The 22,371-nt window shown below is 45.9% G+C and overlaps 2 protein-coding genes across 6 annotated transcripts in view; one reads left to right on the forward strand and one right to left on the reverse strand.

Moving 5' to 3' along the window:
• FGD6 (FYVE, RhoGEF and PH domain containing 6) overlaps positions 1–16,399 on the reverse strand; it is a 91,848-nt gene extending 75,449 nt beyond the window's left edge. The window contains exon 1 of the mRNA XM_085897213.1: positions 16,264–16,399. Within this exon, the coding sequence (XP_085753339.1) occupies positions 16,264–16,276 (13 nt within the window). The 5' untranslated portion in view covers positions 16,277–16,399. The remainder of the gene's footprint in view (positions 1–16,263) is intronic.
• A 5,205-nt stretch (positions 16,400–21,604) lies between these two features.
• The window catches only part of VEZT (vezatin, adherens junctions transmembrane protein), a 34,549-nt gene continuing 33,782 nt past the window's right edge, over positions 21,605–22,371 (forward strand). For 2 of the 5 annotated variants that reach the window (XM_085897232.1, XM_085897233.1), the window contains exon 1: positions 21,607–21,754. In XM_085897232.1, the coding sequence (XP_085753358.1) occupies positions 21,719–21,754 (36 nt within the window). In that variant the 5' untranslated portion in view covers positions 21,607–21,718. Of the gene's footprint in view, positions 21,755–22,371 lie in introns of all 5 variants that reach the window. The other 3 variants (XM_085897234.1, XM_085897235.1, XM_085897236.1) reach the window with 3 other exon arrangements.

The following is a 22,371-nucleotide window of genomic DNA, read 5'->3' on the forward strand; positions in this document are numbered from 1 at the left end:
CCCACACGTGCGACTGGGGACCCAACCAGCGACCATTGACAGGTGCCGCAGCATGGAGTACTCCCTTTCTCCGACGGCCAGGTACCCAACCGAACTCTGACCCCCAGCTTGTCTCTCTCCTCGGCTGCGAGGGTCCAAAAAAGAACTCTGGGTTTATTTTAATTTGGTGTGTGTCTGTGTGTGGGCCCGTCTTTAAGTAGAACTGAAGAAGTGTTTTTGGATCATTGTAAATACTTCTTGTATATTCGAGTTAAGTCTTGCTTTGTGTCTTCATTTACTGAAAATAAAACTTGTTAGAAATGTTCCCAGTCCGTTTCCGTCCCTTCCTGAATTGGTCCAGCATGGTTCAAATCTGAATTTAGGCGGGGTTTTATCCCCGATAATCCGTTCATTCCAACCGGCACGTCTTTGACAGTTTCCGCTCGGCTGTTCCTGAACCGGAGTTGGTAGTCGGTAGTTGGAACTCTAGTGCAGTCAGTAGAGTGACCCGGTTCGAGCAAGACGTGCAGAGGGCGTGGTTTCCCCGGTAGTCGAAATCGCGTCGTTAATTAGGTAAATTGGTTGTAGACAAATAGACCCTACGCTACGCGGTTGAAATATTGGCGACCACGGTCGATTAAACGACCCGCCGGCTCGCGGAGTTATCCGAGCGACGGCCTAAAATTCCGGGGAGTTTGGTGGGAGACGACGCCTGCTTTCCCCACCTAGTGGTCATTCTCGCCACCGACCCCCAGCCCACAACAATATTATAAATGGACGACAGGTTGGGGGGGGGGACGGAATGTATTTTGTGGAGCTCTGCTTGAGCTTATGTGGAGTGTGATACACCGAAATGATCATCATGATCCCTCTGTTGATTTGGTTCATCAACTACAAAGAACGCAGAATTCCCATGTTTTAAACACATGCCATGTTAACAGCTAACCCTAACCCTAACCCTAACAGCCATGTGTAGCGCAGCTTAATAGGTTTTTTCCATGGCATGGTATCCCAATTACAAAATACTAGTACGTGCCCGTAAAAAAAATAAATAAATAAATAATAATAATAATAATAATAATAATTAATAATAATAATAAATAAATAAACCACACAGGCCGTTTCTTTGCTCTCGCGTGCCCATACGTGCGTGACCCGGAAGTTCGATATTATTCGCAGTTACGATTATTCGCAATTTAGTTTTAATACCCAATTATTCAATTTGCGCCAACATATTTTACCTTTTCGCAATGTCGTGGCAAGGAAAAACAAAAAGAGAAGAGAAGAGAGAAAAAAAATTTACTTCCTGGTTCGGAGCATACCAGCACTCTGATGTTCCCGAAATTTATACACCGTCTAATATGAAAACGATCATAACTTGGGCCATTGTGTTTATCTATAAATGCGCATAAGAAATCGAGAAATTATTAGAATACACGAAGTCATCACTCTCCGAAAGCCCGTATGTTGTAACCCGTAATGGGGAACGTGGCTGAGCTTCCCTTCCCCGTCGGCCACGCCCACGCAACAACGTGTCTTGCCATTGGTTTGGTAAATAAATGGCCATAACTTGGGAAGCACTTGTCCGATTAATATCAAAGCTTGAAAAGGCACATCCTCAGGTCCCCAGCAATATACCTGGCAAGTTTCAATTAGATCGGACCAGAGGTTGTCGAGAAACAGCGGTCACACACACACACACACACACACACACACACACACACACACAGACACACAGACACAGACACACACACACACACACACACACACACACACACACAGACACACAGACACAGACACAGACACAGACACACACAGATTGCTGGAATTGTAGATAGATAAACGACAAAAACAATAACATTGTAATAACAAACCATATATTAATTAATACAATAATATTAACGACAATCATAATAGTCTCATTTAGCAAGAATAGTAACAAGTGTATTATCCCCGCCCTGGCCCAAACACATTTGGACTTGGTGAAAGACAAGCCAATGCTCAAGCAGTACAGCAGGCAGGTATGCAACAAGACCATGAAGACCAATAAAAAAATTGGTCCAATGAACCAACGGGCCCACTCGTACATCAAATGAATAAGATGAAAATTGGCGATTTTTGTGATGCCAACCTTTTGACTTCAAAAACAATAGGCTTCTAGCTTATGACTACCTCCACCGGGTGGTTAAGGCCCAGTCACACCTTGACGTTTTAGCCAGCTTATGCCGATTTTTGGGAAATTTGTCTAAAACGCTGGTACACGTCGAATACGTTATGGGTAAGTTTTGATAACATTGAGAGCACGCTGAAAAACACTGCCATACGTCGTTGTACGCTGGCTTTAAACGTTGTACTTTTCGGTTGTCCTCAACTTTTCCATGCTTGAAATTTTAAGACTTATGCCAGCGTATGACTCACACGTTCCGCATAACGCTGGCCATAAGTTGTAGGCAGGTCACGCGATCGTTGACACACGTCGACACATGTTACTTGTGAGTTACTCATTAGTCGAAACACGTCGAGGTAATGTTTAGCGTACCCGAAACTTATTTCTAACCTATGAGTAACATGTTGTACTCACGTTACGCGATCGGTTACACACATCGACACACGTTACTTGTAAGGTGCTCATAAGTCGAAACACGTCAAGGTAATGGTTAGCGTCAGTGTTCCAGACTCCCTGTTTTTTTCTTTTTTAGTTTTTTTTTTTTCTTCTTTCCTTCGGTATGATGGTGATCTTGACACTTCGATTTCTTGTGCGGTTATATTAAAATATAATTAATAGGCTGCCGCTAAACGATTTAAATCATAACTGCACTGTACACTGAACACCGTCATAGCGAAGAAAAAAAAAAACCGGGAGTCTGGAACACTGACGCTAACCATTACATTGACGTGTTTCGACTTACGAGTACCTTTCAAGTAACGTGTGTCGACGTGTGTCAACGATCGCAGATCGTGCCTACAACACGTTATTCATAGGTTGGAAATAAGTTTTGGGTATGCTAAACAATACCTCGACGTGTTTCGACTTATGAGTAACTTACAAGTAACGTGTGTCAACGTGTGTCAACGATCGCGTAACGTGACTACAACTTATGGCCAGCATTATGCGGAACGTGCGAGTCATACGCTGGCATACGTCGGGAAATTTCAAGCATGGAAAATTTGTCTAACAGCTTGGCGAACTACGACGTTTGCCAGCGTACTACGACGTATGCCAGCGTGCTCTTAACATATACAAAACTTACCCATAACGTATTCGACGTGTGCCGGCGTTTTAGCCCAATTTTGCACACGTCAGGCATACGTTGGCTAAATCGTCAAGGTGTGACAGGGCCTTAAGTGCCGCACAGCTGATGATTTTGACAGATCTGAGGTCAGTCAGGAGCATAGCAGACGATGCTGCAATTTCCGGTTACTTCGGCCTGGATTCGGGATCAGCGATAAAATAATGTAAATCACGATTAAAAATTATTTTTTGATGATGCGGGAGTTATCTTTATTAAAATCAGTGGAGGAAATATACACCATGTCTGATATTTTGGTCTTTCATGTCTCCGACGATGCCTTTATCTCCCGGGACGCATCATTCCCCATGACAAAAACCAGAAGCAAAAGGGTCATAGCCGACGTCACGGATTCCAAATTGCTTGGGAATTGTGTTGTTGTTGTTGTTTCCTATTCCCTCATGTGCACGCGTTGAGTATGAAGCTCACTGCGTTCGCTATAATACGTTGTCAGCATTTTCTACATTTAAGTTAAAGTGGTCTTCATTTCACGATTATGTTTTTTTCAAATCGAACATGTAACCTCATGGGTTGGACTCGGGGTTGGCAGGGGGAGGTTGAGGACTTCGACTCGGGGTTGGGAGGGGGAAGTTCAGGACTTGGACTTGGGAGAGGGGATGTCGAGGGCTCAGGGTTGGGAGAGGGGAGGTCGAGGGCTCGGGGTTGGGAGAGGGGAGGTCGAGGGCTCGGGGTTGGGAGAGGGGAGGTCGAGGTCTGGAGGTTGGGAGAGGGGAGGTCCAGGGCACGGGATTGGGAGAGGGGAGGTCGAGGGCTCGGGGTTGGGAGAGGGGAGGTCGAGGGCTCGGGGTTGGGAGACGGGAGGTCGAGGGCTCGGGGTTGAGAGAGGGGAGGTCGAGGACTCGGGGTTGGGAGGGGGGAGGTCGAGGACTCGGGGTTGGGAGGGGGGAGGTCGAAAGCTCGGTTCAGTGACTTTTGCTTTTTCTGAGTATTTTGGGTCTTCAAGTCTTTTGGGTCCTCGGTGACTTTTGGGTCTTCCGGGTCCTCAGGGTATTTATAGTGCTCAGGAAGTTTTGGGTTTTCATGGTCTTTTGGGTCCTTGGGGACTTTTTTTTTTTTTTATTTTTTTTTTTTTTTTTTTTTTTTTTTTTTTATGTATACCTTGGTCGAGGCTCGTATGAGAGCTAACACACAACTCACAGCAAGGAGGCATGAGACAAGAGGGGCGGGAGTGGAAGGGACAAAACATTGGGGAACAGACACAGGTGAACTGTGGAAGGGAGAGGGATGGGGATGGGACGGGGAACATGGCGAGGGGAAGATGGACATTAAAGGGACTTTCAGGAAGGAAAGCAGGAGAATTGAAGGAAGTGGGCTTGGGTGGATTATCGGGGGTAGAAAAGATCGAGGATTTGGATGGGGGAAGATAAGAGGTGGTGGTGAACAGCTGTTTTGAAAGCCTGGAGGGAAGAATGGGAAAGAATAGAGTGAGGAAGTTTATTCCAAAGGCGGGAAAAAAGAGGAATGAAAGAGTGAAGATGAGCAGTGATTCGTGATTTTGGTAGTTTTACCAGAAGGGGGTTGTTTGCAGACCTTGAGCGCCCTGTGGAAATGTGGTTGGGACAAATCACAGAGAGAGCAGGGGGGGCAAGGCTGGAGAGGAGTCGGTAGAAGACAGAAAGACCACCGACCAACCTGCGGTGATTGAGTGAGAGGCCCAAAGACTCAGCTTCATTGCGGGAGATGCCAATGATCTTAAATGCCCTGGTTTCGACAGCGTGAAGTCGAGAAAGGTGGGAGGCAGGAGCACCAGCCCAGAGGGGAGAGCAGTACTCCATCAGGCTACGGACAAAAGCTTGGGTCTTTTGGGTCTTTTGATGCCTGATGTTAGCTTAATTGTTAGGTTGGCAAGCTTGGGTTCCTTGGATCGTGAGTTCAAATCCTGCTTGGCTGTTGAATACCAGGTGGGGTTGACTCAGCCTGTGATCCTTCCGAAGTCAGCAAAATGAGTACCAGCTTGCTGGGATGATTGAGCCGTTCGAGTATCCTGTGTCAGAGTGGCGACCCATCCAGGATTGTGCCCAATAGCCTAGGAGACCGCTTCGGCAGCACCAACGCTCTGTCTAGAGTCTGGTCCGAATGGATGGAATGGATGATTGGGAGGAGGGGAGAGGGCAGGGGGCTGGAATCGAAGACTTGCGGTTAGATGGGGATGTGTGGAGAGTTGAGGAATGAAGTCACATTGCGATTATATTTATGTTATTCCTAGTTTATACGCAGTGTTACGTTCACGGGGTGTATTGCAATGGTTTTGCCGTGGTCGCTGTGGTTCTCAAGATGGGTTTCTTTCTTACTTATTATCCCCCGCCAACCAACGAAGTTGGCGGGGGATATAGAAATCAAGGGCGGAGCCAGAGGTCCAAAAGCGATGAGGCGAAAAGAGGTGAACTGTCCTCTTATCTCCACTGCAATCACAATACCTAAATAGTATTCAGAGCACTGGCCGGTTGCTTTGATAGTTTACTCCCCAGGGAGCTCAGATGGCCAGAGGGCTCAGGCCAGATCATATTTCAGGAAATGAGTGATGAGGCAACTGCCTCGTCTGCCTCAGCCTGGCTACGCCCTAGGAAATGGGTTCCGTCCGTCCATCTGTCCGTCACATTTCGTTTCTGGAGCTTAACTACAAATCCCCTCAAGATATATTTACGAAATTTGGTACACATACCAAGCAAGTGGTGTACTGGTGCCTTGTGATATGTCACATGGTTTGGCAGCCATGTTGGAGTCAATAAAAATATTAAATAATGTTTTCTCTGGAATCACATAACCTAACGAAGCGAAAATTTGCAACTATCATCTTCCATCATGTCTGCATACGTAGTAAAATTATGACGTCACAAGTCACATGGTTTGGTGGCCATCTTGGATAGAAAAACACACCTCATCCGATTAACACGAAACTTCACACACGTATTCCACGGGAGGATTGGAAGCAGAATTTAAATTTATGATGTCATAGGTCACATGGTTCGTCAACCATCTTGGATTGAAAATTAATAAATTTTTAAAATCTTCTTCTCCAGAATGGCTGGACAGATTGAGGCAAAATTTCACATACCCTTTCCCCAAGACATCCTTTCAGAAGTTTGTTAATTTCTAATTGATAGGTCACATGGTTTGGTGGCCATATTGAATTTACCCTTAAATCTTCAAACATCTTCTTCTCCAGAACGGCTGGTCATATCAAGGGGAAACTTCACATACATATTGCACACGCTTAGGGAATATAAGTTTGTTAATCCTCATTTACTATGGCGGGCGATATCGAAGACTTTGTCTTCAACGGATGCTAGTTTTTTTCTTGTTTTGTTTTTATTCTTCTGCTGCGGGAGCCTCCTTCACCTTCTGCATTGTATTCCCCTTTCGAGGCCTCACGTGTTCTTGTGCGGCAAAATTGCGTGGATTTTTGGGGTGGGGAAAGGAAAAAAAGGAGTGGCGGCGAAGAAAAGAAAGGAAGAACGCATGAGATGGGCGAAAAGGCTGGCGAGAGGGTGAGAGGAAAAAGCGGGAACGAACGCAGGACATGGTCTGGCTTGTGACGAGATACTTGACCTGAAAGAACTCTTTGAGTGATCCCTCCGAGGGCCGCCTGTTGGAGGCACCGTCTGTGTTGAAGACACTGAGGCAGAGGAGAGCCTCACTGGTGCACGTTGATCGGAGAGGGAGCAGAAGCATGTCCTCCTCCTGAGTATCACCTGAGCAGACCTAAAGCAACGTGCGGCTTCAAGGTGTTGCAGGAATTGCTCCGGTTCGTTCATTGGTGAAGTTTGAGAACACACCCAGAGAGAGGAAAAGGTGGTGGTGAGGCGTCATCCTTGTGACCTGTGGCTGGGGCGAGGCCACTGGAACGTCAACTCAAACAGGCCTGAATTCTTCTTCCTCGCCCTTGCGATTAGTTAAGGATATTATATCTGGTGGGCCGTTGAATTATCTTGTCCATATTGTGTTGGCACCTGTCTGTCCTTTATTTTATTATATATATATATATATATATATATATATATATATATATATATATATATATATCTTCTTCTTCTTCTTTCGGCTGCTCCCGTAAGGGGTCGCCACAGCGGATCATCCGTATGGTCCGCATAGTGATTTGGCACATGTTTTATGCTGGATGCCCTTCCTGACACAACCCTGGTCGCCTCTTACGACACAGGGATATATATATATATATATATACACACACATATATATATATATATTTTTTTTTAGTAACATGATTTATCCATTGCTTGGTGGTATACCGTGTTTGTTTATCCAGAGTAAAACATTTACATTTAGTTCACCGTTTTGAATTTGTATACGATGCTGTGTGTTGAAGACTGAGTAGTGTGAATTGGCATCAGCATTCGGATGTTCACTTTGCTTGGTCACATCAGACTGTTTATACGGCGAGACCGCACGCAGTGGACATATTGGTCTCCCGAGCCGGTCGTAACAGCATGTAAAATAAATATTTTTTAGATCCTCGTGGAGGATCTCCAAGTCTTACTCACATTGTTGTTCGTCTTCTTCTTGTGGACATTTTTGTTTCACAGCCTACAGTTTTCATCGAAACTTCCTGAAACTTGGCATGTGTATATATATATATATACATATACATATATATATATATATATATATATATATATATATATATATATATATATATAAAAAGTACCCTGCGCAGACAGTAACTATCTCCGATTTTGAAAATTCCTCCGAGAAAAAAAAGTTATGACGTCAAAATATCTCCGCTAACGGAAATCGCCTAAAAATTATCTCCGAAACTAGGCAAGCTTTTTGAAATCTGTTTGCGGGAATCGAATAGGGCATTAGCAGAGATGAATTACCCCACATATGATACCGCCGGGAAAATTAGCGCAGCTCGTGCGGTTCGAGTTCGATCACCTCGCGAGGATCCCAGGGAAGCGAGTCGCGAGTTTCGCGCGCCCGCGGCCGCACGCACAGTCTTCGGTGCGGGTCGAGTCCTGCAGCCAGACATCTCGCCGTCACCTACGAATTCGCGTCGAGTGAACGGCAGGACGGCTCGAGGATGGCGGAAGGTCGGGGCACGGCGCACGGACGAGTGCCCCTCTTCGTCGGAGACGACTTCGAATTGTTTTCAGAGCAGTTGGGGTGCTATTTCCACACGAATGATGTGGTCGACGAGAGCAAACGCAAATCGATCTTGCTCGCCTCGCTATCAACGGAAAATTATCGACTACTAAGTGATTTGGTAGCGCCGGATAAGCCCAGTGACGATGAGCTGTCGTTTCAGGACGTGGTAGAGAAGATGAAAGCCCACATGGCGCCGGAGAAGTCATTGCAGCTGGCTCGATACCAGTTTGATCACCTCGCGAAGGGTGCGGAGGAGCGTGTCGCAGATTTTGTGGCGTGGGTGAAGCATTCGGCCGTGGCCTGCAAGTTCACGGCAGTGGAGCGTCCAGCTCGACTCAGAGATCGCTTTATTTCTGGGCTGAAAAATGCGAAGATGGTGTCAGCGATTCTGCGAATGCGAGGGGTCAACGTTACATTCAACTCGGCGGTCGAGACTGCTTCAGCTGTCGAGCAGACACTCACAGATATCCGCGCCATCGCCCGCCAGGGCGTGACGGGTGATTCCAGCTGGGGCAATGTCGGGTGACCCCGGGGTCCACGCGATGACCCAGGTGCCCCAGGCCACACGCACGCCTTTTGGTGCGGGCCGTGGCCGCACGCCGCAGCGTGGCCGCGCAGGCAGCGAGATGAACACACAGGGGTGCTGGGGGTGTGGAGGACAGCACCTGCGGCGGGTGTGCCCGTATAAGAACACCGTGTGTTTGCATTGTCACAAGGTGGGACATCTGAAACATGTGTGTCGAATGGTGGGGGCCGCCGTTAAGGTCTTGGATAGCGAGGTGTGGGACGACCCCAGCGACCTGGAGAGCGGCCTGCAGCCTGGGAATAGCGATCCCGGTGGCCCGGAGCAGGAAATGCAACCAATGTTGAGCCTGTTTTCAATTGGTCCGGAGGTGACAAGACCAATGACAGTGGAGGTCGAGGTGAATGGGGCACCGATCGTGTTTCAAGTTGATACCAGGGCCGCAGTGTCGGTCATGGGAAAACGGACCGCTCGTGACCTCTGCAGTATTCACCTGGTCAAGACGACCTTTTCGCTGTACACGTACACCGGCGAAGCGATTGCACCACTTGCTGTGACAGACGTCTCGGTGGTCTACCAAGGTCAAAGCGCCCTACTCTCATTGTTTGTGGTACGAGGGGAGGGGCCCGCCCTTTTGGGGTTTGGGCGGGAGGAGGAGGAGTTTCCTGTTTCGGAGTTCGTACCTCCAGGTGCACCTGTGTCTCCTTCGAGACCCGAGGGCGAGGTTCCGGCAGCAGGAGCCGCGACGATGCAACATGGGTTGCCGTTCATTGCTTCCTGCAACTGCGGTATACGGTTCTGGAGCAACGGGAGCCAGGCCAGCTGCGACGGACTCTCGTGCTTCCGCTGCGCTCATGATACAGTGCACACCCGTGTCGTTCAGGCGATTTCAGCGGGGGATTGGAGCGAGCCGGTCGCGTTCAAGAAGTTCACGGAATGCGACCATCGACGGTGTCCTTGTCGACGTTCAGATGACGACTGGCACAAGTCGCCTCGACGTCATGACAACCAAGAGGCGAACGCGCAATGTGGTTCATAAATTGCTAATTGTTGTGTATTTCATTCTCGCAGCATGAGTGATTCAGCTTAGCGTTGTTAAAGCAAATGCCGACAGTCCGCGTCTGAGCATAATGTGTTTGGTTGGGATCAATCAATATGATGACCAATATGATCAATATGATGTGAAGAACTTGCGGACGATCGTTGCGAATAAAGAGGTCTTTCTGATCTTCAGCTGCGAGGACAGTCCGCAGTTCGCTACCCTCTCATGTGTTGTAATTATACTGGGGGAATGCGCTGTACGTGAATGGAAGTTTGCATCTGCGCAGACGATGTTCTTGCTGTTTTATAACATGGCTGTGGGGGCAGTGTACGCTGATCGTCCGTGTGGACGTGCATGGAGATCTCGACTGGATTTGAGGCGTGGTTTTGTATGGGATTGCTGGGACTGCAGCAGGCTAATTGCCGGTTCAACTCGCATGTGGGACTCCGGCGCTGTTCAGCGTCGCCCCTCCCGTTACTCGCGCGGGGGCCGGGCCGTTATCTTCCCAAGGCCGTCCCACCTGCTGTTCCGCGCCAGCGGCCGTGCCCTCATGTCTGGCAGACTCAGCGTGTTTACCTGTTGCTGTCCGTGGGGGGACGAGCGAGCTTATCAAACGGGCAAGGACGGGCAAGCTTGGCAAGCTTTGACAAACAGAGCTTATCGGCCAGGGGGCGCGGGAGGTTCATCTAAGCGTGTGACCGCGACCTCGGTGGAAGGCGTGTAAGCATGAGCCGCCTGGGGGCGCTTCTGCTGCATAGTGAGACTGTGCTCCCCAACTTGCTTCTTTATATCTTTAACACGGCCAGGGTTTTTGTGGTCTGTAGCCATCATTGGGTTCGTCGTGCAACTCAGTACTCGAGCACCTGTCCATTGCATTTTAGGATTCAACTCACTCGCATTGACACGATGTATATTGTGATGGGGATAGCAGATGAAGCACGTTTTCTTTTGTATCATGGTGCCAGTGCGTTTGCTAAATGCCGTTTTGACTGGTTGCTTTCTGTATTGTAGTGCCAATGATTTTTGATTGATGTCGTTTTGTTCCGCTTTTTTTTTTTATATCGTAGTTTGCTTTGCCGATTTTGCTTATCATTATAATGATCATTTTATAATCATGTATTTAGGAGGGAGGAGTGTAGTTTATTGGCAGGGAGCATTGAGGGGGCGTGGTGGAGTAATGTGGTGGTCACGTGTCTGCAGGGCATATAGGTGTTCGCGCCGCTAGAGGCGAGCGGTAGTCTACAGTAGTGTGCATTCGGACGGGCAATAAACAGAGTTGGACAACCCTCACGACTCTCTGTGCCTCACTGCCCTCCGGACATTACAACTATGACATCATATCAATATTTATGACATCATTCCTATTTTTGACATTTTTTGTTTCACAACACAGAGTTTTCATCGGATCTTCGTGAAACTTGCCATGTATATGGGCTGTTTCACAATGAGGGTCCCTAGTTTGTCTCACAACCACTAAAAATTCAAACACAATATTTTTATATTTTTATTTCTCCAAATCCAACATTGTTAATTACAATATTTAAATCCAAATTTTTGGAGCATCTGAATGAATATTTCTTATTAAAAATAATACCCCAAGGATGTTAGGAGAGTATTTTTTTCAACTACAACAGTCATGAATACAATTCAACTATAACCACAAAATAACAACACTATCAAACTTCAGTGGTTTCAATATGTTCCACAAGTATTATTCCATTACTGGAATTATGTTTCAGTATACAAATGAAGTATATTTGTAGAAATATCAATAAAAGACTGAACTAAGTTTCAAATATCCAGAAAAAGATGTTTTAATTACCACTGTCACTAATAGCACTGCATATGATGGAATTTAGCACAAAATTTTAAAACTACTATACATGTACTTTTCTACATATTCTGAAAAAATTATTAATTTAGCTCTGAAAATAAAAGTTTACCACCACAATGAAAAATATGAAGAAAATCACATATTTCTTCCGGAGAGGACATAATTTTTTGACATGAAGCAACACATTCTGTACAAGATATAACTGCAAAGTAATACATTTATCTTATAATGCCAATGCAAAATACACCTAGTAAGTGAATCTAGACAGGATTTTGACACTTTTTAAAACCGGCTGTATCATTTAGCCCAACGGTTTCTAAAGATGCGATAACTTTGAGATGTATTAGTATTCAGACATTTAGTGAATAATATATTTTATTTAATTTAGTAATACGATTTAAAGCTATATGCAAAATAGGACCTGTCCTTAAAAAAACAGCAGTTTATTCCATACACTAAAACATTCTCAGCATGTTAAGTATTGTTGCGAATTCGCGCCCGTCCGGCGTGCGATCGGCCACGTAACTCGAATCGCGACGCGTCGCCCACCAGAACGGACAATTCAGTCGTGACCCTCCTGGAACTACCGCCAGGAGCCAGTCACGGGTGGGGGTTTAACCTCACCACGATCGTGCCAATTGCCCACTCACGCAGGATAGGGTTGCTCGCCAAATTCGACCTACCTAAGTACCTGCGCGAGTGGTCGACCAGGCGATCGGACCTCGACGCAGATCGACTTCGGACACGAACCGCTTAAGCGGTTCATTCTGTATTACAGGGATAACCGAGCGGAGTTATCGTTGACCTCGACGGTTCAGATTACTTATCGGGTGTTTCAACCCACTACAAATCCCTTACGTGATGCAAGATGGAATTTTCAACCGAAGGAAAGGACGCAACGGAACGGGAAACAGTTTGACAAGCAAGCACTTTTATTTCACACACACAACACACGCACGCAAGGCAGTAATGCAATGTGCAGCAAAAGCAAAAGCACTACTACCGACGATAATTATTTACAACACTTAAAGAATTATACTTGTCGGGACTCGGCGCCACATCATTCATTAAAAATAAACAGGAAAGACCTCCCCATAGGCAGGGAGGTAGACGGGGTCCGTGGACCAAATGTGCGTGGAACCTGGAGGAGCGCCAGGTCCACGAGACCGAAAAGGTCTTTCCCACGTCCTCGTGACGCGATGGCAGGCAAGCCGCAATATCAGCGCAGCTGCGCCCCGACTCCGTGCCCCTGGCGTGTTCGGTGAGCCCTCTCCGGCGTGCTCCGCGCAAGCACAGTTTGGTCGGCACCACGGTTAGGGTGGGGAATGAACGGGGCCACCGGCACTATCTCAGCGCGGATGGGGGGGGGGGAATTGTTGATGCTCAGGGTCGAGCGAGGGGAATGGCTGGCTGGCTTGGTCGCTTGTGAAAACGAAGGTGGCTTAAGTCCAGCAACGAGACAAGCCCAGCAACGAGACGACACCAACCACGGGAAAAGCGACCCCCACACTACAACGAGTTCCACACAGACTCGCGTCTTTTATAGACCGGGGGAGGAGCCTGTATGCAGATTTTAGGATCAACACGTCATTGGAGGCGGGGCCACGCCACCCTCTGTTCAGCCATTAGTGTGGCAAAAAGGGGCGTGAGCCTCTTTTGATCCAAATTCCTTCCTGAGAGGAATTCACATCCATCGCGCTTGGAGGCAGGGCCACACCACCCGACGCTCGCCCATTGGACGGAGGAAAATGGGCGTGAACCTCCCCTGATCCGAATTTCTCTCCCGTAAGGAATCCATTGCACTCGCGGCTTGCTGCGTTCGGCAGCAATCACCGAACGGCTTCAGACAGTACGACGTTCGGTGTTGACTGGTGGTGGGGTCGATGGTTGTGCAAGGAGAAAGGCGAAGGTGGTGGGGGGTTTGCTGTGGTGGTTTGGTGGTTGGCGGGTGTCGTTTGGGAATGGCGGTGAAGCGATGTTTGCGGGATGGGGTTGTGGAGGTAAAGAGGTGAAGGTGGTGGTGGTTGAGTTGTTGGCGGCTTAATGGGCCAAAATAACGATAGAGAAAGAAAAATGGCTAACTGAAAGCGTCGCAGCCCGGATGAATCACACATACTCCCTCAAAACAACAGGTGTGGGCTAACTACACATTAACTTATCGATATATCTCACCTGAGGACCCTTTATGGTGTATTGCGAATTTCCACAGCCGTAACAATATTATCTTATTCAACATGATCACTTGTCATGTATACATCATTAATCATACATTTGACACAGGCAAGACCAGTTGGAAATGTATTGTGACTCAGACATTTAAGTAAGACATGATTAGTCATTAAAATTTATATCTAACTGAAATATTCACCCTGCCCTGAAGGAAAAAAGAAAGAGTTCATCTCCTGAACTAAATATTAATCTGCACAATCAAAATAAGGAAATTCTTCCGGAGAGGACAAAATGTTTTGACATGACAAAATATACATGTAATGTCATGGCTACTTTTATAAGCATGGGGATGAAGATTACTGCATACAGTACTGTATCATCTTATTTGATTTTACTGAAGGCCTGAGTAACAGAGGCAATGTCATTTCATGCGATTAATCTCCTGTTGAATGCCATTGAATAACTTTCCGGAGAGGACATTTTTACATGGACATTCAATCAGTGTTGTAACAAGATAAATTACATAAATGTAAATACCTTTTACTGATAATGAATATTCATGACCATGTCAACCTTACAAAACATCAAAATTTATAGCCAGCAAGTAGTTTCCTTATAACTCGTGGCAGTTTAGGTGTTTCCGGAGAGGACACATTTTTGACGGACACGTGTAAGGCAATCAGTGCAGGCCATGCAAATAGAAGGTTATTGGTTACACTCAAACTTTGTAGCATAATATCAGTGCAGGAATATACACACAATAAACTTTTAAAAAGACCCTTTATTTATAGAAAAAATTCTTCTACAATATGCATTTCCAGAGAGGACATTTTATTGACGGACGAACGGTGGAACATATTTATTGAGGGTGAAATAAATATTCAGTCTGAAATGAATAATATGTTGTGGACAAAGTACAGAAGAGGTATTAAATTGATGCAACAACAAATAAAAGTCCCAATTTCTGCTTGTATTTGTTCATACACTGTGAATGCATTGTACCTGGAGAAAATGAGACAGCTATTTATAACAAAAAAAATGGCAATTTTTATGCCATTCTGCCAAAAATTGTCATTTTTTGTCAAATAAAAAGTGGTCCAAGTTGTGCCATCACTAGTACCAACTACTGGCCCTAATGACAGAGATACTACAGCCTCTCATTTAGCTATTTAGCATGCAAGGGTACAAAATACCAGAAATGACCATGACTGTGAAACAGCCCATATGCAGAAAGCCCACACGCACGCAGTAACCACCTCCGATTTTGGAAATTCTTCCCCAAAAAAAGTTGACGTCATAATAGCGCCGCTAATGGAAATCGCTTATACCATTATCTCCGAAACTAGGTAAGCCGTTTCGAATTTTGTTTGCGGGAATCAATCCGGGCATTAGCACAGATAATTTATCGCAAACCTGATACATCACAATGACGTCATATTCGTTTTTATGACGTCATCATTAAGAGGACGAGGATCTTAACTCATTTGAGCTTGCTTTTTAACAGAGCATGGTAACATTGAAATGAAAATAACACGGTCGTGTCAAAAAGACAAATGGATAAAGTAAACATAGATTTCAAAGAAAAATACAAAATAGTGAATGAGGAAATGTTGTTCTCAACATAGAAAATTCTACAAAGGGGGAATGAAAACAAATCATACCGAGTACGTGAGGTAAAAAAAATTCGAGGCGGTGACATTGCGAAGCTCGCTGGTTGAAATGGTTTAGTTTTTAATACGTTAAAAAAAAAATAAAAAAAAACGAGAAGCAATTTTAATTCGTGGTTTAAAAAGTTTGTGAAGAAAAAATCAAATCATTGAGCACGCGCATCGTGAAAGAGAACAACAACCAAAAAAAACAACAACAACCTCGCCACAAACAATGACGTCACGTACATCGCAAATCTCGTGACAATACCCCGCACGCTCACTCCGTCAGAGGAATAAAGAGCACGTAATTCGCACGGAATACAAAGCAATCGAAGAGCCTCGGAAGCATCAACTTGGCCGGACGTTAAAGCTTCATCGAACAACAGCAGGAATGACACGGCGTTTAAAAACAAAGATAGAAACTTCAACTTGTCCGTATATAAACTCGAGCACAATTACTACTTTAAATTTCTCTTCACTTCGTGTTGGCTTAAATTCAACTTCAATGAAAAAAAAAAAAATTTCCCCCTTTGCTCTCTCGAGATTAATAAACTTTACTTTTCTGCGTTTTTGAAAGTTTATGTAAGTTAATTCGAGGTTTATGCTAAAAAAAAAAAAAACTCATTCGTATTCGAACCCGGGTTCCTCCTCACCAGCGAGACTCATGATTCCACTTGCACACAGCGGCTCACTCTCCCGGCTGCGATCCCTCCACTTCAGCAGTGCCGTCTCTCGATCATTGTGCGTGTTCCACGCTTAAGCTCCTCCCCTTCCTCCACCCCCCAGAACTTCCTCCAACTAAAGCTCCTCCTCCTCCTCCTCCTCCTCCCCCCCCCACCCCCACCCCCAACCTTTTTGTTCAACACTCATCGCAGTCAACTTTTACACACGAAGATCTCAGGGGAATGAAAGCCGTAGAGCGATTGAATGGCCACGTTTAACAACAACCACAGGGTACCCCCAACTGTCCACAACATTATCAATGGTTATTCGAAAACGGTGGTTTCATTGTTCAAGCGTCTGCATACAATAATCTAATTAACCACGTGATCCTCGTACAATTTCATAATTCCACATGCAGTATCCCATATCTATCTATTATTCCAGCAATCTCTGTGTGTCTGTCTGTCTGTCTGTCTGTCTGTTTTTCTGCGACCGCCATTTCTCGACGACCGCCGGTCCGATCTCATTGAAACTTGCCAGGAATATTGCCGGGGCCCCGCGGATGTGCCTTTTCGTGGTTTGATATTGATCGGACGAGCGGTTCCCAAGTTATGGCCACTTATCTGTCGACCAATGACAGGACACGTTGTTATGAGTAAACGAATGACGTCTCTCTCTCACAAGGGAGACAGACAGAGAGAGAGAGAGAGAGAGAGAGAGAGAGAGAGAGAGAGAGAGAGAGAGAGAGAGAGAGAGAGAGAGAGAGAGAGAGAGAGAGAGAGAGAGAGAGAGAGAGAGAGACAGAGACAGAGGCAGAGACAGAGAGAGAGACAGAGACACACAGAGAGAGAGAGACAGAGACAGAGACAGAGACAAAGATAAAGACAAAGACAAAGACAAAGACAAAGACAAAGACAGAGAGAGAGAGAGAGAGAGAGAGAGAGAGAGAGAGAGAGAGAGAGAGAGAGAGAGAGAGAGAGAGAGAGAGAGAGAGAGAGAGAGAGAGAGAGAGAGAGAGAGAGAGAGAGAGAGAGAGAGAGAGAGAGAGAGAGAGAGAGAGAGAGAGAGATGAGAGTGGGGGCAAGAGAGAGAGAGAGAGCGAGAGAGGGGGACAGGAGAGGCGGTGTAAGAGGAGGGTGAGAGTGGGGGCGAGAGAGAGGGGTGAGAGAGGAGGGGGGAGAGAGGAGAGGCGAGACTAGGGGGGAATGAGGGGGGCGAGAGAGAGGGGCGTCACAATTCTTCTTCATTTGATATGACGTCACAATTGACGTTGGAGACCTGAATATGTTTCCCAGGTGTTTCCCAAGTTATGTCCATTTATGATACGGTTGGTCCGATCTAATTGAAATAATTCCCCAATCCAGTCATCGTTTACTCACCTACGGGCCCGCCCCGACAGGCCCGTACTAGTACTGTATAATGAGTGCACGGATACAAAACAGAATCTATCTATAATTCCAGCAATCTCTGTGTGTGTGTCTGTCTGTTTGTCTGCGACCACCGTTTCTCTACGACCGCCGGTCCGATCTGATTGAAACTTGCCAGGAATATTGCCGGGGACCCGCGGATGTGCATTTTCGAGGTTTGATGTCAATCGGATGAGCGGTTCCCAAGTTATGGCCATTTTACTGCTTTTTCAGTGTTGAAAAGGTGTATATATATATATGGCAGCTGAAGGTGTCGTTCCACCTTCTCACCTTAACATGCCAATTTTTTCCCAAATTATTATAAACCGGACGACCACCGGTCCGATCGGATTGAAACTTGCCAGGAATATTGCCGGGGACCCGCGGATGTGCCTTTTCGAGGTTTGATATTGATCGGACGAGCGGTTCCCAAGTTATGGCCACTTATCTGTCGACCAATGACAGGACACGTTGCTATGACTAAACGAATGACGTCACAATTAATGTATATTTATTTATTTATTTATTATTTTTTAATTTTTTTTGCACGATTGACGGTCCGATCTGATTGAAACTTGCCAGGAATATTGCTGGGGAACCGCGGATGTGCCTTTTCAAGGTTTGATATTAATCGGACGAGCGGTTTCCAAGTTACGGCCATTTATCTGTCGAGCAATATCTGCGAGAGAGAGGGGGGACGGGAGAGGGGGATGAGAGTGGGGGCAAGAGAGAGGCGCAAGAGAGGGGGACGGGAGAGGGGGTGTGAGAGGAGGGTGAGAGTGGGGGCGAGAGAGAGGGGTGAGAGAGGAGGGGGAGAGAGGGGGAGAGAGAGGGGGTGGGAGTGGGGACGAGAGAGAGAGAGCGAGAGAGGGGGACGGGAGAGGGGGTGTGAGAGGAGGGTGAGAGTGGGGGCGAGAGAGAGGGGTGAGAGAGGAGGGGGGAGAGAGGAGGGGCGAGACTAGGAGGGAGTGAAGGGGGCGAGAGAGAGGGGGCGTCACAATTCTTCTTCATTTGATATGACATCACAATTGACGCTGGAGACATGAATATGTTTCCCATTTGTTTCCCAAGTTATGTCCATTTATGATACGGTTGGTCCGATCTAATTGAAATAATTCCCCAATCCAGTCATCGTTTACTCACCTACGGGCCCGCCCCTACAGGCCCGTAATAGTACTGTATAATGAGTGCACGGATACAAAACAGTATCTATCTATAATTCCAGCAATCTCTGTGTGTGTGTCTGTCTGTTTGTCTGTTTGTCTGCGACCGCCGTTTCTCGACGACCGCCGCTCCGATCTCATTGAAACTTGCCAGGAATATTCCTGGGGACCCGCGGATGTGCCTTTTCAAGGTTTGATATTTATCGGATAAGCGGTTCCCAAGTTACGGACATTTATCTGTCAACCAATGACAAGACACGGTGCTATGACATCACGAATGACGTCACAATTTATGTTTATTTATTTATTTATTTATTTTGCACGATTGACGGTCTGATCTGATTGAAACTTGCCAGGAATATTGTTGGGGAACCGCGGATGTGCCTTTTCGAGGTTTGATAATAATTGGACGAGCAGTTCCCAAGTTATGGCCATTTATCTGTCGACCAATATCTGCGAGAAAGGGGAATGGGAGAGGGGGATGAGAGTGGGGGCGAGAGAGGAAGGGCGAGACTAGGGGGGAAGAGGGGGCAAGAGAGAGGGGGTGAGAGGGGGGGCGAGAGAGGGGGGATGAGAGTGGGGGGGGGCGAGAGGCAGGCGAGAGAGGGGGTGAGAGAGAGGGGGCGAGAGAGGGCTGCACGTACTGGCACTCACCTACGGGCACGCACCTACGGGCCCACCCCTACGGGCCCGTACTAGTATAGATAATTCTGATGGTTTCTAAATTTTAGAAACTAGTGCGTGTCCGTACGTACGTGCGTGGTCATACGTGCATAAAAATAAAAAATAAAAATAAAAAACTTTGAAAAGGCACATACTCAGGTCCCCAGCATCAATTGTGACGTCATAACAAATGAAGAACAATTGTGACGTCAATTGTGATGTCATCTCACCGTGTCCTGTCATTGGTTTGTTAAATAAATGGCCATAACTTGGGAACCACTCATCCGATTCATATCAAACCTTGAAAAGGCACATCCACAGGGCCCCAGCAATATACCTGGTAAGTTTCAATTAGATCGGACCAGCGGTCGCAGACACACACACACACACACACACACACACACACACACACACACACACACACACACACACACACACGTATGCACGCACGCACGCACGCACGCACGCACGCACGCACACACACACACACACACACAAACAAACAAACAAACACACACAGACAGAGATTGCTGGAATTATAGATCGATGAATGTCAACAAGTGTAATTCTAGATCTTTCAAAATTAATGGTCTGATGGTTTGTGATGACAATAACATTGTTTCCATCATAGCGAACGCAGTGAGCTTCATAGTTAACAGGTGCACGTGAGAGAATAGAAAACAACAAAAACAACAAAAACAAAAACAACAACAACAACAACAACAACAACAACAACAACAACAACAACAACAACAACAACAACAACAACAACAACAACAACAACAACAACAACAACAACACAATACCCCTGGCTATTTGGAATCCGTGTCGTCAGCTATGACCTTTTGCTTCCGGTTGTTTTTAAATGCTGTGCTGTGTATAAACACGATTGGGTTTTATTTCTATCTTGTGAATATTACTTAACGCGTGCACATGAGAGAATAGGAAACAACAAAAAGAACACAATACCCTGCCAATTGTGAATCCGTGTCATTGCCTATGACCCTTTTGCTTCCGTTTTTTTTTTTTGCTTCTGTTTTTTTTTTTTGTGTCCGGTTTTTGTCATGGGGAATGATGCATGCCGGGGGATAAAGGCATCGTCGGAGACATGAAATACCCAAATAATATCAGACATGGTGTATATTTCCTCCACTGATTTTAATAAAGATATCTCCCGCATCATCAAAAAATAATTTTTAATCGTGATTTACGTTATTTGATCGCTGATTCTGAATCCAGGCCGAAGTAACCGGAAATTGCGTATACAGTTGTGAACAATTAGTTGTAGGTAAAGTCAGAAGCGAATGTAAGAAGAATTCTACGTTCGCTTCTGGTATTTATTTTTTTAGATGAGATCCTGTTCTCAGCGGTGTAGTTGTTGTTGTGAAGGTAATGTTGAAGTAATATTTATTTTTGCAGATGAGGTCCTGTTCTAGGCGGTGTAGTTGTTGTGAAGGTAATGTTGAGGATTTTTTTTCAGATGAGATCCTGTTCTAGGCGGTGTAGTTGTCGTTGTGAAGGTAATGTTGAGGTAATATTAATTTTTTTAGATGAGATCCTGTTCTCGGCGGTGTAGATGTTGTTGTGAAGGTAATGTTGAGGTAATATTAATTTTTTTAGATGAGATCCTGTTCTAGGCGGTGTAGTTGTTGTTAAGATAATGTTGAGGTAATATTAATTTTTTTAGATGAGATCCTGTTCTAGGCGGTGTAGTTGTCGTTGTGAAGGTAATGTTGAGGATTTTTTTTCAGATGAGATCCTGTTCTAGGCGGTGTAGTTGTTGTTGTGAAGGTAATGTTAAGGTAATATTTATTTTTGCAGGTGAGATCCTGTTCTCGGCAGTGTCGTTGTCGTTGTGAAGGTAATGTTGAGGTAATATTAATTTTTTTAGATGAGATCCTGTTCTAGGCGGTGTAGTTGTCGTTGTGAGGGTAGTGTTGAGGATTTTTTTTTCAGATGAGATCTTGTTCTAGGCGGTGTAGTTGTTGTTGTGAAGGTAATGTTGAGGTAATATTTATTTTTTCAAAGCAAAAAGACTTTAATTTGATATATTTAAGAAGCTAATGGAAGAAGAATTCTACGTTCGCTTCTCGGCTTTGCCTATTTCATATAAACAACAAAACAACAATTCCTCATTCATCTCAGCTCCGCCCTCGAAAAATCGCCCCTAAAACGCCCCCGTGGTGTTACCGCCGTATTTGCAGTTCGTTGTGATGGCAGAAGGCTGCGATGAGGAGGTCATCTTCCGGGTAACGACGATTCCTTCTCGTCACACAGAGCGACGTTCCGACTGTGTCATTCCGAGACTAACACTGTGTGTTTTAATAGTGTTGCAAACCTCCGGTTGTCACGTTCAAACACCGTTTTGATAGTAACAGCAGTGGATACTTATTATTATGCATCGCTGATGAACGCTCGTTAACATTCCCTCGGTCATTGTGAGAATTTTTTGAAATTAAACCGTGTACACGACCACGTGGTTGTCACGCTCAACAATGCATTGATCGAGAACCTCACCACGTGACTTGCACTGTGCACAGTTCGATACAGTAGAAGGTTTGCCATTGCATTTCCAAGCTGGTCCGGGGCGGGTATTTCGAGTTTGGCCTTCAATGTCCACAGGCGACATGCAAGCAGACCAAGCAGCCGGCTTAACTTCCCTCCAATAGACGGGACACTTCGATGCAACGTCCTGCCAGGGAAGCACCGGGGTGAGAGACAGTCTCCGGTCGGGTCGGGAATCGAACCTGTTACCACGATCACGTTTTGTTGGCTCAAGACTCCAATAACTCGTGATTCATCACCTTCATACTTATGTTTGCCGATATAAACCTGGACAACGAGTTTGGTTCTGGAACCATTGGAA

This window comes from Eptatretus burgeri, chromosome 10, assembly GCF_056783735.1.
Source record: "Eptatretus burgeri isolate ZD-2024b chromosome 10, Ebu_testis_v1, whole genome shotgun sequence".
NCBI lineage: Eukaryota > Metazoa > Chordata > Myxini > Myxiniformes > Myxinidae > Eptatretus > Eptatretus burgeri.